This window comes from Salvelinus sp. IW2-2015, linkage group LG4q.1:29 (assembly GCF_002910315.2).
Source record: "Salvelinus sp. IW2-2015 linkage group LG4q.1:29, ASM291031v2, whole genome shotgun sequence".
NCBI lineage: Eukaryota > Metazoa > Chordata > Actinopteri > Salmoniformes > Salmonidae > Salvelinus > Salvelinus sp. IW2-2015.
This window is the reverse complement of record NC_036842.1, coordinates 56028681-56044954: the sequence shown is the minus strand read 5'-3', so window position 1 is coordinate 56044954 and position 16274 is coordinate 56028681. Positions and strand designations below refer to the sequence as shown.

Here is a 16274-nt window from a genome sequence, read left to right as displayed (position 1 = left end):
CAATGAGTACACAATGGTCATCATAATGTCAGGAATATCAGATATTGAGGTAGATCCAGTACGTAGCATAGACTACATCAGCATACCATAAAATAGTAGTTGAAAATTGAAATTGAATTATTATAACTAAGAGTAGAGACAAGCAAACAAACTAAATAGTAAAGACAAGATTGGAACATGACCATCTGAAACAAGTACAGGAGGACACAACATCCTGATTATCATTATGGTAAAGAGTTCCTGGTTCCTACATTATATTAGTGTGATCGCATTTGTAGCCTAGCTGCCCTGTACCATGGGTGTCTTTGTCTGCTGCCTTGGGCCACTAGCTGTGCCAAGTATCTCCCTTCCCTTGACTCCACTCCACTCCACTCTACAGTGTGCACTGCAGAAAGAGTGTGACCAGCTGGCTCACTGTACCTTAGTGGACATGATAAGATTACAGGTGACGGATGAACACAAAAAAATGAGGGTTCCTCAAGGGTTCTTTGGGAAGGGTTCAAGAAAGCATTCTTTCCTCTTTTAGTGATAATTAAAATGTAGGGACAGCAGCTCATTCGAATATTTTAGGGAATGGTTTGGGCACAACTCTTTTTGTTCAACGGTGAGTGAGAGTGTCATTACAGTTTATGTAATCTGTGGTGTTGTGCAATTGCATGGTATGTGTGACTACGACCAGTGACGGTGTCTAATGAAAGATGTATGCCCTTGTGTCTATTGAAAAACGTTGACTAAGGCTGTAGTTCTCAATTCTCTCCTCAGGGACCCCCAGCTGTGCCAGAGCTAGCACACCTGATTCAACTTGTTAATAAATACAATGAATCCACTGGCATTTTAAGAATATAATATGGCCACTATTCCAGACTAATTTTTGAGATTAAAACATTTTCTTTATAGAACCATTCTCCATAAAGGTTCTATAAGGTTCTATAAAGAACCATGTATAAATAACCTTTTTGGGTGCTACATAGAACATTTTATTAATGGTTCTTTATATAACCTTAGGAAAAGGTTCTTTATAGCACCATACAGGTTCCATTTAGAACCTTCAGAAAATAACCTTCTGCTATGGTTACCAACCAAATAAGCCTTATTTGGAACTATATAATGTAGAACCATTTGTTTTTAGTGTGTGGTGTTAGAAGAGAATATGGGGCACCACATGAGGTTATACATGTGATGAGACAAGGAAAGTATGGGGAAGATGGTGATCAGTGGGTTGAAATGGTAGATCATATGTGTGGTTAGTGGAGCTGTTTTTGTCCTGTGGTAGATGTTAATTCGGTCTCATTCTCGTTTAGGGAACAACCCCCAAATAAAACCCATATTTTTTTACCTTTTGCAGAATGTTAGCTCCCGAGTATCTTGTGGCAGCCTCGCGTAGTTGCACTGAAAGGACATTTGCCCAAACTTGGACCCTGAGAGAGATAGAGAGAGAGAGAGGTGATGGATAGTGAGGGATGATAGATAATCTATCATCCTGTCCATGATAGAATATAATCATCAAGATTTTGGCCTTGCTGTTTACATGACACCCTAAACCCAGACTGGACTCATGTGCCAAAAAAGGCCATGAATATCACAACTGTAATGCCAAATTTGTTTAATCTGTCCATGGTTGATGTGGGTCAGTAGAAGGTTCCAGGTGCCCCTCAAGCACGATTGGATTTTAAGCATAGGCGCGGGAAGCTGAGAAATATGTTGTGCCCCCGCTACAGACGGCTACACCGGTCTGCTAATAGTAGTAAAGTAAAGGCCCAGTGCACTACTTCTTTTTTATTAATTTTCAATTCAGATTTTTCAGGGGGTGCTGCAGCACCCTAAGCACCCCTACTTCCCGCGGCTATGATTTTAAGGCACCTATAGAACTTTCTCTTTATATGTCAACAGACAGACTACCAATGTGGTGTTTTATGGAAATCAAATAGAATGAGGCGTAATGCTATTTCTTTGCTCCTCACGACCTCATTACAAAGAATGCCGCCAAGGGAGATGCTTGCCGTTTTACGATCTTGTAACCAATTGTGCTATTGTGTATGTTTTGTCGTGTTACTTGTAACTTGTTTTGTAAATAATGTTTCTGCCACCGTGTCTTATGACCGAAAAGAGCTTCTAGATATCAGGACAGTGATTACTCACCGCGTACTGGACTAGTACTTTTTCTTCAGCGATTCGGACAGGAAGGATTTACTTCAGATGCCCGACAAGGCCCTCATCCCCGTCATTCGCAGGAGAAAGAGACAAAGGTCCGTGTGCCTTGGAAGGATCCGACGCCGAGAGGGTAATCTACCTTTACCGACAGTCCAATTAGCCAACGTACAATCAATCGATAATAAAATAGACGAACTACAATCAAGCATATCCTACCAACGGGACATTATAAACTGTAACATCTTATGTGTCACCGAGTCGTGGCTGAACGACAACATGAATAACATACAGCTTGTGGGTTTTAAGCTTTTTCTGCAGGATATAACAATGACCTCTGGTAAGACAAGGGGTGGCTGTCTATATATGTTTGTAAACAACAGCTGGTGCACGAAATCTAAGGAAGTCTCAAGGTTTTCTCACCTGAGGTAGAGTATCTCATGATAAGCTGTAGACCATACTATTTGCCAAGAGAGTTTTCAGATGTATTTTTCGTAGCTGTCTATATACCACCACAAACTGATGCTGGCACTAAGCTCAAACTCAATGAGCTGTATACAGCCATAAGCAAACAGGAAAATGCTCATCCAGAGGTGGCGCTCCTAGTGTATGGGGACTTTAATGCAGGGAAACTCAAATTCGTTTTACCTAATTTCTACCAGCATGTTAAATGTGCAACCAGAGGGAAAAAAACTCTAGACCACCTTCACTCCACACACAGAGATCCGTACAAAGCTCTCCCTCGCCCTCCATTTGGCAAATCTCACCATAATTCTATCCCCTCTGCTTACAAGCAAAAACTAAAGCAGGAAGCACCAGTGACTCGGTCAGTAAGGAAGTGGTCAGACGAAGCAGATGCTAAGCTACAGGACTGTTTTGCTAGCATAGACTGGAATATGTTCCGGGATTTTTCCGATGGCATTGAGGAGTAAACCACATAAGTCACTGGCTTCATCAATAAGTGCATCGATGACGTCGTCCCCACAGTGACTGTACATACATACCTCAACCAGAAGCCATGGATTACAGGCAACATCCACACTGAGCTAAAGGGTAGAGCTGCTGCTTTCAAGGAGTGGGACTCAAACCCGGAAGTTTATAAGAAATCCCGCTATGCCCTCTGACGAATAATCTAACAGGAAAAGTGTCAATACAGGACTAATATTGAATTGTACAACACCGGCTCCGACGCCCGTCGTATGTGGCAGGGCTTGCAAACTATTACAGACTACAAAGAGAAGCACAGCCGCGAGCTGCCCAGTGACACGAGCCTATCATACAAGCTAAATTACTTCTATGCTCGCTTCGAGGCAAGTAACACTGAAGTATACATGAGAGCATCAGCTGTTCTGGACGACTGTGTGATCATGTTCTCCGTAGCCGATGTGAGTAACACTTTTTAAACAGGTCAACATTCACAAGGCCGYGGGGCCAGACGGATTACAAGGACGTGTACTCCGAGCATGGCTTGACCAACTGGCAAGTGWAATCATGGACATTTTCAACCTGTCCCTGACTGAGTCTGTAATACCAACATGTTTCAAGCAGACCACCATAGTCCCTGTGCCCAAGAACACTAAGGTAACCTGCCTAAATGACTACCGACCCGTAGCACTCACGTCTGTAGCCATGAAGTGCTTTGAAAGGCTGGTCATGGCTCACATCAACACCATTATCCCAGGAACCCTAGACCCACTCCAATTAGAATACCGCTCCAACAGATCTACAGATGATGCAATCTCTATGGCACTCAACACTTCCATTTCCCACCTGGACAAAAGGAACACCTATGTGGGAATGCCATTCATTGACTACAGCTCAGCGTTCAACACCATATTGCCCTCAACTCTCAACACTAAACTAAGAACCCTGGGACTAAAGACCTCCCTCTGCAACTGGATCCTGGACTTCCTGACGGGCCACCCCCAGGTGGTAAGGGTAGGTAACAATGCATCCGCCAAATGTTTGTTTGGTAAGTTAGTCTAGTGGCCAGCTAGGCCGAATTAGAGCTTGATTAGACCCCCATTGATTTTCTAGTCAGTCTCACTCAGATATCATATTAAAAACTGCAAACATGTCTCTCTGCCCCGTGGCAAAATGTGTAGAATTGCATCAAACTAGCTTTAAAACATCAACATTTTCTTTACACCCCATGGCAAAATGTGAAGAATTGCACAGAATTAACACGAAAACTAAAAATATGCATGAAATTAGTTTGAAAAACCTTCTCTTTGCCTCATGGCAAAATGTGTAGAACTGCACAAAATTAACTCTAAAACTGTGGCCCCTCATGATGAGTTACGATTTCTTGTGACACCCACCCCCATCAAAGTTGCCCATCCCTGATTTAGAGTGTGGTATTGTGTTTAAAAAAATGTAAGAGCTTAGGAACTCAATTGGTGTAGTCCATAGGATCGAAAATGGATGAATGCAACAAACATGTCTCTGCCACTAACAAATATAGTCATGAGTGGTAACTCTACAATTTACTCGAAAGGCAATGCACTCTGGGAAATATTTGAATAAGGATTTAATTTAACACTGTTCTGGTGTCTATTTGGGTCCACAGACTCCACACTTTTGGTGTTGTTAATTATTTATTTATTACACTTGAGAGTTTGCTGTGTAAGCATCCAACTTGCTGTATGCATTGTTTACAATTGGCTTTTGAATTACAGTTTTTTCAAGTATCATAAAATAAATGTTCAGTGTCATGTCGTAGAGCCATACAGTAGTTGAGCGTCGCAACTTATTTATACTTATCTGTACAAAATATTATTGGTTAATTGGTTTCACTTGTGTCACGCCCTGGCCTTAGTTATCTTTGTTTTCTTTATTATTTTGGTTAGGTCAGGGTGTGACATGGGGGATTTATGTGTTTTGTCTTGTCTAGGGGTTTTGTATGTTTATGGGGTGTTTTCTAGTCTAGGTGTTTGTATGTCTATGGTTGCCTAGATTGGTTCTCAATTAGAGGCAGCTGTTTATCATTGTCTCTGATTGGGAACCATATTTAGGCAGCCATATTCTTTAGGGATTTCGTGGGTTATTGTCTATGTGTAAGTTGCCTGTGCCTGCACTTTTCGTATTTAGCTTCACGTTCGTTTTGTTGTTTTGTATAGTGTAACGGTTGTTCTCCTCCTCGTCTGAGGAGGAGCATGGATCGGACCAAAACGCAGCTGGTGATGAATACATGTTGATTTATTAAACAAGACGAACACGAAGCACACTTGAATAACTACAAAACAACAAAACGACGTAGACAGACCTGAACATGTGAACTTACATATAACGAAGAACGCACGAACAGGTACAGACTAAACAAACGAAACAGTCCCGTGTGGTACAAACACTGACATGGAAGACAATCACCCACCAACAAACAGTGTGAACAGCCTACCTTAATATGGTTCTCAATCAGAGGAAACGTCAAACACCTGCCCCTGATTGAGAACCATATAAGGCTAATTTCCAATGAACCTAAACATAGAAACACATAACATAGACTGCCCACCCAGCTCACGTCCTGACCAACTAAACAAAGCTAAACAAAGGAAAATAAGGTCAGGAACGTGACAGTACCCCCCCCCCCGTCAAGATGCGGATTCCGGGCCGCAAAACTGAACCTATAGGGGGGTCTGGGTGGGCATCTGTCACGGTGGCGGCTCGGCTCTGGACGTTGTCCCCATAGTCATCCCCGCTTCCGTAGCCTCCTCCCAATGGCCACCCTCCAAATTAACCCACCTGGATTAAGGGAGCACCGGACTAAGGGGCAACACCGGAATGAGGGGCAGCACCGGACTGAGAGGCAGCTCCGGACTGAGGGGAAGCACCAGACTGAGGGCAGCACCAGACTGAGGGGCAGCACCAGACTGAGGGGCAGCACCAGACTGAGGAGCAGCACCGGACTGAGGGGCAGCACCGGACTGAGGTGCAGCTCCGGACTGAGGGGCAGCTCCGGACTGAGGGGCAGCTCCGAGATGTCTAACGGCTCTGGCTGGTCATGGCTGGCTGAGGCTCTGGCTGGTCATGGCTGGCTGACGGCTCTGGCTGCTCATGGCTGCTGACGGCTGTGGCTGCTCATGGCTGGCTGACGGCTCTGGCTGCTCATGGCTGGCTGACGGCTCTGGCTGCTCATGGCTGGCTGACGGCTCTGGCTGCTCATGGCTGGCTGACGGCTCTGTGCTCATGGCTGGCTGACGGCTCTGGCTGCTCATGGCTGGCTGACGGCTCTGGCTGCTCATGCTGGCTGACGGCTCTGGCTGCTCATGGCTGGCTGACGGCTCTGTCCTGCTCCATGGCTGGCTGAGGCGTTTGGCTGCTCATGGCTGGCTGACGGCTCTGGCTGCTCATGGCTGGCTGACGGCTCTGGCGGCTCTGTCTGGCGGAAGGCTCTAGCGGCTCCTGTCTGGCGGAAGGCTCTAGTGGCTCCTGTCTGGCGAAGCTCTAGCGGCTCTTCTGGCGGAAGGCTCTAGCGGCTCCTGTCTGGCGAAAGGCTCTAGCGGCTCCTGTCTGGGCGGACGGCTCTAGCGGCTCCTGTCTGACGGACGGCTTAAAGGGCTCAGGACAGGACGGGCCGGCTTTGAAGGCTCAGGACAGACGGGCGGCTTTGAAGGCTCAGGACAGACGGGCGGCTTTGAAGGCTCAGGACAGACGGGCGGCTTTGAAGGCTCAGGACAGACGGGCAGTTCAGGCGCCGCTGGGCAGACGGCAGACTCTGGCCGGCTGAGGCGCACTGTAGGCCTGGTGCGTGGTGCCGGAACTGGAGGTACCGGGCTAAGGACACGCACCTTAAGGCTAGTGCGGGGAGCAGCAACAGGACGCACAGGACTCTGGAGACGCACAGGAGGCTTGGTGCGTGGTGCCGGAACTGGTGGTACCGGGCTGGAGACACGCACCATAGGGCTAGTGCGTGGAGGAGGAACAGGGCTCTGGAGACGCACAGGAAGCCTGGTGCGTGGTGTAGGCACTGGTGGTACTGGGCTGGGGCGGGGAGGTGGCGCCGGATATACCGGACCGTGCAGGCGTACTGGCTCCCTTGAGCACCGAGCCTGCCCAACCTTACCTGGTTGTATACTCCCCGTACCCCAACCAGTGCGGGGAGGTGGAATAACCCGCACTGGGCTGTGTTGGCGAACCGGGGACACCATGCGTAAGGCTGGTGCCATGTATGCCGGCCCGAGGAGACGCACTGGAGACCAGACGCGTTGAGCCGGCTTCATGGCACCTGGYTCAATGCYCAATCTAGCCCKRCCRRTRCGKGGAGSTGGAATRWMCCGMACCGGGCTATRCACACGTACAGGAGACACCGTGCSCTYTWCCGCATAACACGGTGTCTGCCCGTACTCTCGCTCTCCACGGTAAGATCGGGAAGTTGGCGCAGGTCTCCTACCTGACTTCGCCACACTACCCTTTAGCCACCCCCCCAAGAAATTTTTGGGCTTGACTCACAGGCTTCCGTGCTAGCCGTGTACCTTCATAACTCCGGTTCCTCTCTCCGGTTGCCTCTGCTCTCCTAACTGCCTCCAGCTGTTCCCATGGGAGGCGATCTTTTCCAGCCAGGATCTCCTCCCATGTGTAGCAACCCTTGCTGTCCAAAACATCCTCCCATGTCCATTCCTCCTTCTTGCGCTGCTGCTGCTTTTTCCACCGCTGCTTGGTCCTTGGTTGGTGGGTGATTCTGTAACGGTTGTTCTCCTCCTCGTCTGAGGAGGAGCATGGATCGGACCAAAACGCAGCTGGTGATGAATACATGTTGATTTATTAAACAAGACGAACACGAAGCACACTTGAATAACTACAAAACAACAAAACGACGTAGACAGACCTGAACATGTGAACTTACATATAACGAAGAACGCACGAACASGTACAGACTAAACAAACGAAACAGTCCCGTGTGGTACAAACACTGACAYGGAAGACAATCACCCACCAACAAACAGTGTGAACAGCCTACCTTAATATGGTTCTCAATCAGAGGAAACGTCAAACACCTGCCCCTGATTGAGAACCATATAAGGCTAATTTCCAATTAACCTAAACATAGAAACACATAACATAGACTGCCCACCCAGCTCACGTCCTGACCAACTAAACAAAGCTAAACAAAGGAAAATAAGGTCAGGAACGTGACATATAGTTTGTTTAAGTGTTCTTCGTTTCGTTTAATAAATAGAAGAATGTATTACTATCACGCTGCGCCTTGGTCCTCCTCTCTTCCACCAAACGACGAACGTGACAACTTGATTATATACACCTGGGTTAATGGATATTGAGAATGGACATTTACCGAATGTTAGAAATGTATTGAAATGTATAGAAATGTATTGTGTAGATCAAATATGGCTGTCAGCTAGATTGGAATAGTATATGAGATTGTGTGTGCTCTATTCATTATATTTCTATCATCAACATGCAGTTCCAGATACAGCCCTGCCATTAGTTGAAGTAACTTCCTGTGATCTGTACTAAAATATTTTGAAAAAGTTTTTGCTTTCTCAGATCTGTATTAATATAGTTTTGAAAAGTAGTCACTTTCTGAGATCTGTTTTCAAATAGTTGGAGTCACCCTCCAAAGTAACTGTTGGTTCCCCCGGGAAAAATAGTTACTTTCCGCAAAGCACAGTTAAAACTACAGATCAAATCAAATCCAGGTCTGCAGTGATAACACCTTGGATCAGACTACCACAGTCCTGCTGAGGCTTCAGGCAGTGATGGACCCAGTGTGGGGCAAGTTAACATGCAGGTCTGCTCACAGGAGGTTCCTCTGACAACACACTCCGGTCTGCATGACCATCTGTCTACCAATGTGGTGTGATACCCCTGGCTATTGGCCCGGCCCAAATGGGTGAGGGAAGAGTCCTGCAAAAAAACAGTGGTCAACCGATCATATGACCGGCACTTTGGACCACTACCTGCACAAACAGCCACTGGCAGTGACTGAACTGACCACTGCTTACTGGGAATTGGCAGCCTATGGGAGAAATGCTTCTTGGTAAAAAACTAACTTGGTTGGTAAAACCGGTTGCACGGATGTCATTATGGAGTCTTTCGTTTCCTCATGGTCAGATTTATTACTGGTTGCAAAAGCAAGACAATGACGTCCTATGCCAAATGTTGCCTGTTAGTGGGTCAAGTATATTTTATCTATAACACACTGGCTTAAAAACCAGTGGAACTGCCAGCAATAAGCTGTTGGCAACTTTGAAGAGCGAGACAGCTTTGGGTCAATCAATATGATATTCGGCCTGACTCAAGGATTTAAATGTATGTAAGCTCAGGAGAATATCCCGTTTGTCCAACGCCAGCCCTGTATTAGCCTACAAATCTAATCTACAGAAACAGACAAGCACAGAACAGCCAGCACTCCCCATTGTGCCTTGGGGAAACAGCAATGCATTTTATCACAAAGACAAGGCTAGCCTTGTCCCACATGGGATGAAGCGAAATGTAATGTAGTAAACCACGTGACAAACACTCCATCACATCAGCACACTGAGTGACCTGATGACGATGTTTGTTCTCTTCCAGCAAAGTAAAATGGTGGCTGAATTTCCACAAGTGGAGAAAATCTGGATTTTGAAAGCAAGGGGGAAAAAATCCTGGCTTTGACGCCGGATGATGAATCACATCACATCAAATCATGTTGTGGAACTGGCCTGGCTGACCGCTGGCACTGTCCCCTAATATGGTGGGATGAGAGATGAATGTGAACACAGGGCCAGACGGGCTGACAAGCAGAGTGCAGAGTGTGGGACTCGAGCGTGATTAATCTCCCTGGCTCATGGGACCTTTTTAGGTGCTGTGATTTTGGTGACAGTTGGATGGGGTTCAATTATAGCGGAGGGAGTGAAGCGGAGGCAGAGGAGAGAGGAATCAGGGTCAATGTGTAATCAGGCCTTGAAACAAACCAAACAGCAGATTGACTGCAGATAAACAACAATAACCAGCCAGTCAGTCAGACAGACCGTATTGGAATAGAGGTTCAATCTAGAAATCCACCTCCTTATATGCCTTTTAGCAGACACTTTTGTCCCCCTACTATAAATGGCTGGATTCGGCTGGTCAGAAAACGTACTTCCTCAAAAATTTACCAAGTGCAACAATTACATTTGTTAGAAGCGTACTGTAAAAGCCAGTCACTTGAATCTCAGGGTGACAAGCTGCTGATAAAACTGTGGAGACTCATCAACATCAAAGGCCAACTGGAGGATTGCTACATATCACACAGTGCTGGACCAACAGGGAATTATATATTTGAGATAGTACAGTAAGAATACCACTGCACCAAGTGATAGATTTAGCCCACTTGTGCCTCCACATCTGAGGTGTAGCTGACACACAAAGCCTCAGTAGCCTGTATGAATAGAAACTTTAAAGGAGAGACTGCTGGAGGTGAGCAGTACTACATGATAGCACTAAGGGGCTACTCACGTCTCAGGTGGTATCTTCATCTGAGCGTGAGCAGTGAAGCAGAACCAGCTGAAACACAGGATCCACAGGCCCAGCCTCAGCCCCGCTGGAGTCCCTCTGGGTCCCAGCCTGTTCGTTACTCCACCTGGCTCGKCCCTGGGTCCTAGTCCCATCCTGTAAGGGTCCACTGTGTCAGCCCTGGGTCCTAGTCCCATCATGTAAGGGTCCACTGTGTCAACCCTGGGTCCTAGTCCCATCCTGTAAGGGTCAACTGTGTCAGCCCTGGGTCCTAGTCCCATCCTGTAAGGGTCCACTGTGTCAGCCCTGGGTCCTAGTCCATCCTTAAGGGTCCACTGTGTCAGCCCTGGGTCCTAGTCCCATCCTGTAAGGGTCCACTGTGTCAGCCCTGGGTCCAGTCCCATCCTGTAAGGGTCCACTGTGTCAGCCCTGGGTCCTAGTCCCATCTGTAAGGGTCCACTGTGTAGCCCTGGGTCCTAGTCCCATCCTGTAAGGGTCCACTGTGTCAGCCCTGGGTCCTAGTCCCATCCTGTAAGGGTCCACTGTGTCAGCCCTGGGTAGTAGTCCCATCCTGTAAGGGTCCACTGTGTCAGCCCTGGGTAGTAGTCCCATCCTGCCTGGGCCCACTGTGTCGCCTGAGGAAGACATCTGTACCGGTGGTATCTATGGCTCCTCTCCAATGTCTCAGTCAGCACACAACAAAACAACGACAACACACCTCAGGATCAGCAAGCCTCAGGAAAGTGTCGATGAACATCCCAATGAGTCTGTGRGGGAAAGTGTTCTCATGTYGGCTAAAGGAAGTGGAAGCCCCATGACGTCATTGTTGACTGTRTTGAATATGTGAACTGGAATACTGTCCTCCTCTGAGTCCGTAAATACCCGCAGTTCGGGATTCTGTCATCCCCCAAGTCTTTCTCGTTATCTTCTCATTCTCTCAAAACCACAGGCCAACCTCTCCTTTTTCCAATCCTAAAGCACTACAGCATTCTCCTGTTGGTGTTAGAAGTGTTGCCTTCTAGTGTTAGAACTTTAGAATCTCAAAACACTCCAACATGACACAACGAAGAGGCACTGTTTAGATCACTGTGACCCGTCGATCAACCATGAAGACGACACTCTAAGAGCTATTCATCAGAAGTTGCATGGTGGTCATTCACAAGATCTAGATACTGTAGTTCCTCTCTGCATCCTGGCGGTGAAGGATCCCTTCCTGGTCTCTGGAATACCAAAGCAGATGAACAGGTTATGCACAGACCAGACAGACGTGCCGTCACACTGACAACAACGAGATGAAAATAACCCACAGGAAAATGATGGGAGGGAGGCTTGCAGCAGCCATTGATTTGTCGGCATTCCGACGCTGCCTACTCTGTCATCAAATTTAGGGCGTAACCTAGTTGGATTAAAACTCCCCACCCCAACCGAGATGGGGATAGGAGAGTGAGAGGAAGGGAGGGGTGGATGGAGGGAAAGTAGAGAGGAGGAGGGAGGGAGCGAGGGGGGATCGAAGCGGAGGATTGGATGAGGGGTTTGTTTTATCTAAGAGGATTATAGTGATTTCTGGAGACAGGCTCTTGTCCATCCAATCAGTGGATGATAAATAAAAGCCCCAACGATTTTTTTGCGAAGGCAGTGCTGGACTAGGATATCTAATGAAGCCTGATACTCCCCTCCAACATACACATGCTTGCCAAGCCAAATCCCGCCCGGCCACTCTGGCAATGTGGCACTCTGGCACAGGAGCACCACTAAGCAGGAGGGAGCATTACCGAATGAACACACACACGGCACAAATACACAGCATGCTCAGATACATGCACGCACTCACACACACCTTTAGGATTTTTTTTTATCGCTTTGGTACTATTTTCACAAGTATGTGGTACATTTTCACAACTCTCAGTACAAAACGTCAAACAGCTCTAACTTGTAATGCAGTCAGTCTTTCATTAAAAACCTATCGATGTGCATTAATTTRGATTGTAAAAATCTCTCACCACAAACATTGATTCAAAGTAATAGTTTGTGAAATGTAATGAGAACATTGGTTTAATCACCAAAACACAACATAATGATATCTTCTAAATTTAGTCGTTTTAACTACCAGTTAACAATAACAAACAATGCAGAGATGTTTCAAATCGCCCTTAGAAGTGCTAAAAGTCATATATGCTACAGTGCATTACAGTTCACATTAGGCAATACACAACAAAACCGACAGAAAACCTATAATTTTCATAATATCTAATCAATGTGTAATCAAAGGTGTGATCAATGACAACAACCTCTACAATCATTCATGCAAAACAACCATGTTATTTTTCAGATAATAACTCAGCAAAAAAAGAAACGTCCTCTCACTGTCAACTGCATTGATTTTCAGCAAACTTAACATGTGTAAATATTTGTATGAACACAACTAGATTCAACAACTGAGACATAAACTGAATAAGTACCACAGACATGTGACTAACAGAAATGGAATAATGTGTCCCTGAACAAAGGGGGGGGGTCAAAATCAAAAGTAACAGTCAGTATCTGGTGTGGCCACCAGCTGCATTAAGTACTGCAGTGCATCTCCTCCTCATGGACTGCACCAGATGTGCTAGTTCTTGCTGTGAGATGTTACCCCACTCTTCCACCAAGGCACCTGCAAGTTCCTGGACATTTCTGGGGGGAATGGCCCTAGCCCTCACCCTCCGATCCAACAGGTCCCAGACGTGCTCAATGGGATTGAGATCCGGGCTCTTCGCTGGCCATGGCAGAACACTGACATTCCTGTCTTGCAGGAAATCACACACAGAACGAGCAGTATGGCTGGTGGCATTGTCATGCTGGAGTGTCATGTCAGGATGAGCCTGCAGGAAGGGTGCCACATGAGGGAGGAGGATGTCTTCCCTGTAACGCACAGCATTGAGATTGCCTGCAATGACATCAAGCTCAGTCCGATGATGCTGTGACACACYGCTCCAGATCATGACGGACCCTCCACCTCCAAATCGATCCCGCTCCAGAGTACAGGCCTCGGTGTAATGCTCATTCCTTTGACGATTTATGCGAATCCGACCATCACCTCTGGTGAGACAAAACCACAACTCGTCAGAGAAGAGCACTTTTTGCCAGTCCTGTCTGGTCCAGCGACAGTGGGTTTGTGCCCATATGCGACATTGTTGCCGGTGATGTCTGGTGAGGATCTATCTTACAACAGGCCTACAAGCCCTTAGTCCAGCCTCTCTCAGCCTATTGCGGACAGTCTGAGCACTGATGGAGGGATTGTGCGTTCCTGGTGTAACTCGGGCAGTTGTTGTTGCCACCCTGTACCTGTCCCGCAGGTGTGATGTTCGGATGTACTGATCCTGTGCAGGTGTTGTTACACGTGGTCTGCCACTGCGAGGATGATCAGCTGTCTGTCCCGTCTCCCTGTAGCGCTGTCTTAGGTGTCTCACAGTACAGACATTGCAATTTATTGCCCTGGCCACATCTGCAGTCCTCATGCCTCCTTGCAGCATGCCTAAGGAACGTTCATGCAGATGAGCAGGGACCCTGGGCATCTTTCTTTTGGTGTTTTTCAGAGTCAATAGAAAGGCCTCTTTAGTTTCCTAAGTTTTCATAACTGTGAGCTTAATTGCCTACCGTCTGTAAGCTGTTAGTGTCTTAACGACTGTTCCACAGATGCATGTTCATTCATTGTTTATGGTTCATTGAACAAGCATGGGAAACAGTGTTTAAACCCTTTACAATGAAGATCTGTGAAGTTATTTGGATTTTTATGAATTATCTTTGAATGACAAGGTCCTGAAAAAGGGACATTTCTTTTTTTGCTGAGTTTAATTGTAATATAGGTGTACATTCTGAATTCAAATGTAAGAAATTAAATGAAACAAATTAAAATACATAAAACAATGCGTGCTAAAGGTTAATTTGCATCCAGCTTGTCTTCAGTATTTGACCTTAAATTCTCATCCACATCACAGGGAATGTCCTCATTCTTCATGCACCACGAGGTAAACCTTTTGGCACGCTCCTGGGAATGGCGATCAAATAACTTCAACCTCCATGCTGAAAAAGACCCTCAATAGGGTTGAGGAAAGTAGAGTATGGGGAAAGGTTTACTGTAGGGTGACGAATCAGGGATGGGCCCTAAACCATGCCTGGGCCACTTCTGAATGTTGGAACCTGACATTGTCCCACACAATGACATAGGTGACCCCTTCACCTTGACAGGCCTGCTCAATTTAATTGAGAGACACAATGAGGTGTGCAGCACTGTAGGATCCAAGTAATGGCCTACATCCTACCACACCATCTTCAGAGATATCTGCGCACATTGAAATGTTTCCCGCACGTTGTTCAGGCACTTGGACGGTTGCCCGTTGGCCGATGAGGTTCCGCCCACTGTGCTGAGTTTTGGCCAGGTTGATGCCCGCTTCATCAACAAAGATATACATGGAATGGTTCACAGCAGCATCAAGCACCAACACCCTTTAAACATGTATTTGATTAGCTATTTTTACAGTATAGTTCCAGTATGATATTGTGAAATACCATGTGCATTAACAGTAACAGTAACACAGTATATAGTGCTGTACCTGAACATACTCGGCCAGCGGGTTGTTTCACCAGGTCGTTGATTCTCAAAAGGCACCAGGTAAATGTGTTTCATAGATACATGGTGCCTCTTCTAAAGGCGGGCGATTGTTGGTAAAGGCTGATGGATGCCACATCAGCAAAGGTGTCATCGCTCTCCTCAATGGCCTGCTTTATTTCGGACAGCCGTATGTCATTCCTGGCCCTCACCATTTCCACCACTGCCCACTCCTCCTGGTCGGTCAGCACACGGCCACGGCCACCACCATGGGGTCTTCTGTCAATTCTGAGGGTAGAACAAAGTATACAGTCAATAGATCATACTGTAAGAATACTGTAACATGTTTTGTGAATTGACATGCATTGAAATATGTCATTTACTGTAAATGTAAAGGTAAAGCATAGTGCATATCCTGCAGACTTACTGGTTTTCTTGGTAGAATGTTCTCATGATCAAACTGACAGTTGATCTTTTCAGATTGGGGTTAACTAATCTGKCAGCTTCTGCCATGGTAAGGCCTCTGTTTACCACATGGTCAACGAAGATGGCCCGGACTTAATTAGACACAACAGTTCCCTGCCGTCTGCCTCCCTCTCTCTGATGTCCACCTCTTTGACAGGGCCCACGCCCACCTCTTTGACAGGCTCATTCCCACCTCTCTGATGGGCCCCTTGTCCATGAGCTCTTTGATTTCTTCCTCTCCCTTGCTGTCTATCTGCTCCATGTTGGAAGAAATTGCAAGTGTTCACACACATCCTATTATATGGTGACCGTTGTGGTTACCACACTGTGAAATCAATTAGCAATAATGACTAGTCATTATGTATAGTTATCATGTATCATGCATGAAATTTAGATGTTTATACTTTACAAACATACAGTCGTGGCCAAAAGTTTTGAGAATGACACAAATTCATTTTCACAAAGTCTGCTGCCTCAGGGTTTGTATGATGGCAATTTGCATATACTCCAGAATGTTATGAAGAGTGATCAGATGAATTGCAATTAATTGCAAAGTCCCTCTTTGCCATGCAAATGAACCGAATCCCCTAAAAACWTTTCCACTGCATTTCAGCCTTGCCACAAAAGGACCAGCTGACATCAC

The 16274-nt window shown here is 46.4% G+C and overlaps 1 protein-coding gene across 3 annotated transcripts in view; it reads right to left on the bottom strand.

The window, feature by feature from the left end:
• LOC111962195 (voltage-dependent calcium channel subunit alpha-2/delta-4) overlaps nt 1-11012 on the bottom strand; it is an 85025-nt gene extending 74013 nt beyond the window's left edge. For all 3 annotated transcript variants that reach the window (XM_023985085.2, XM_023985086.2, XM_023985087.2), the window contains exons 1-2: nt 10582-11012; nt 1337-1418 (exon numbers count right to left, since the gene is read on the bottom strand). In XM_023985085.2, coding sequence (XP_023840853.1) covers nt 1337-1418; nt 10582-10859 — 360 coding nt within the window. In that variant the 5' untranslated portion in view covers nt 10860-11012. The remainder of the gene's footprint in view (nt 1-1336; nt 1419-10581) is intronic.
• Between the last annotated feature and the right edge of the window lie 5262 nt (nt 11013-16274).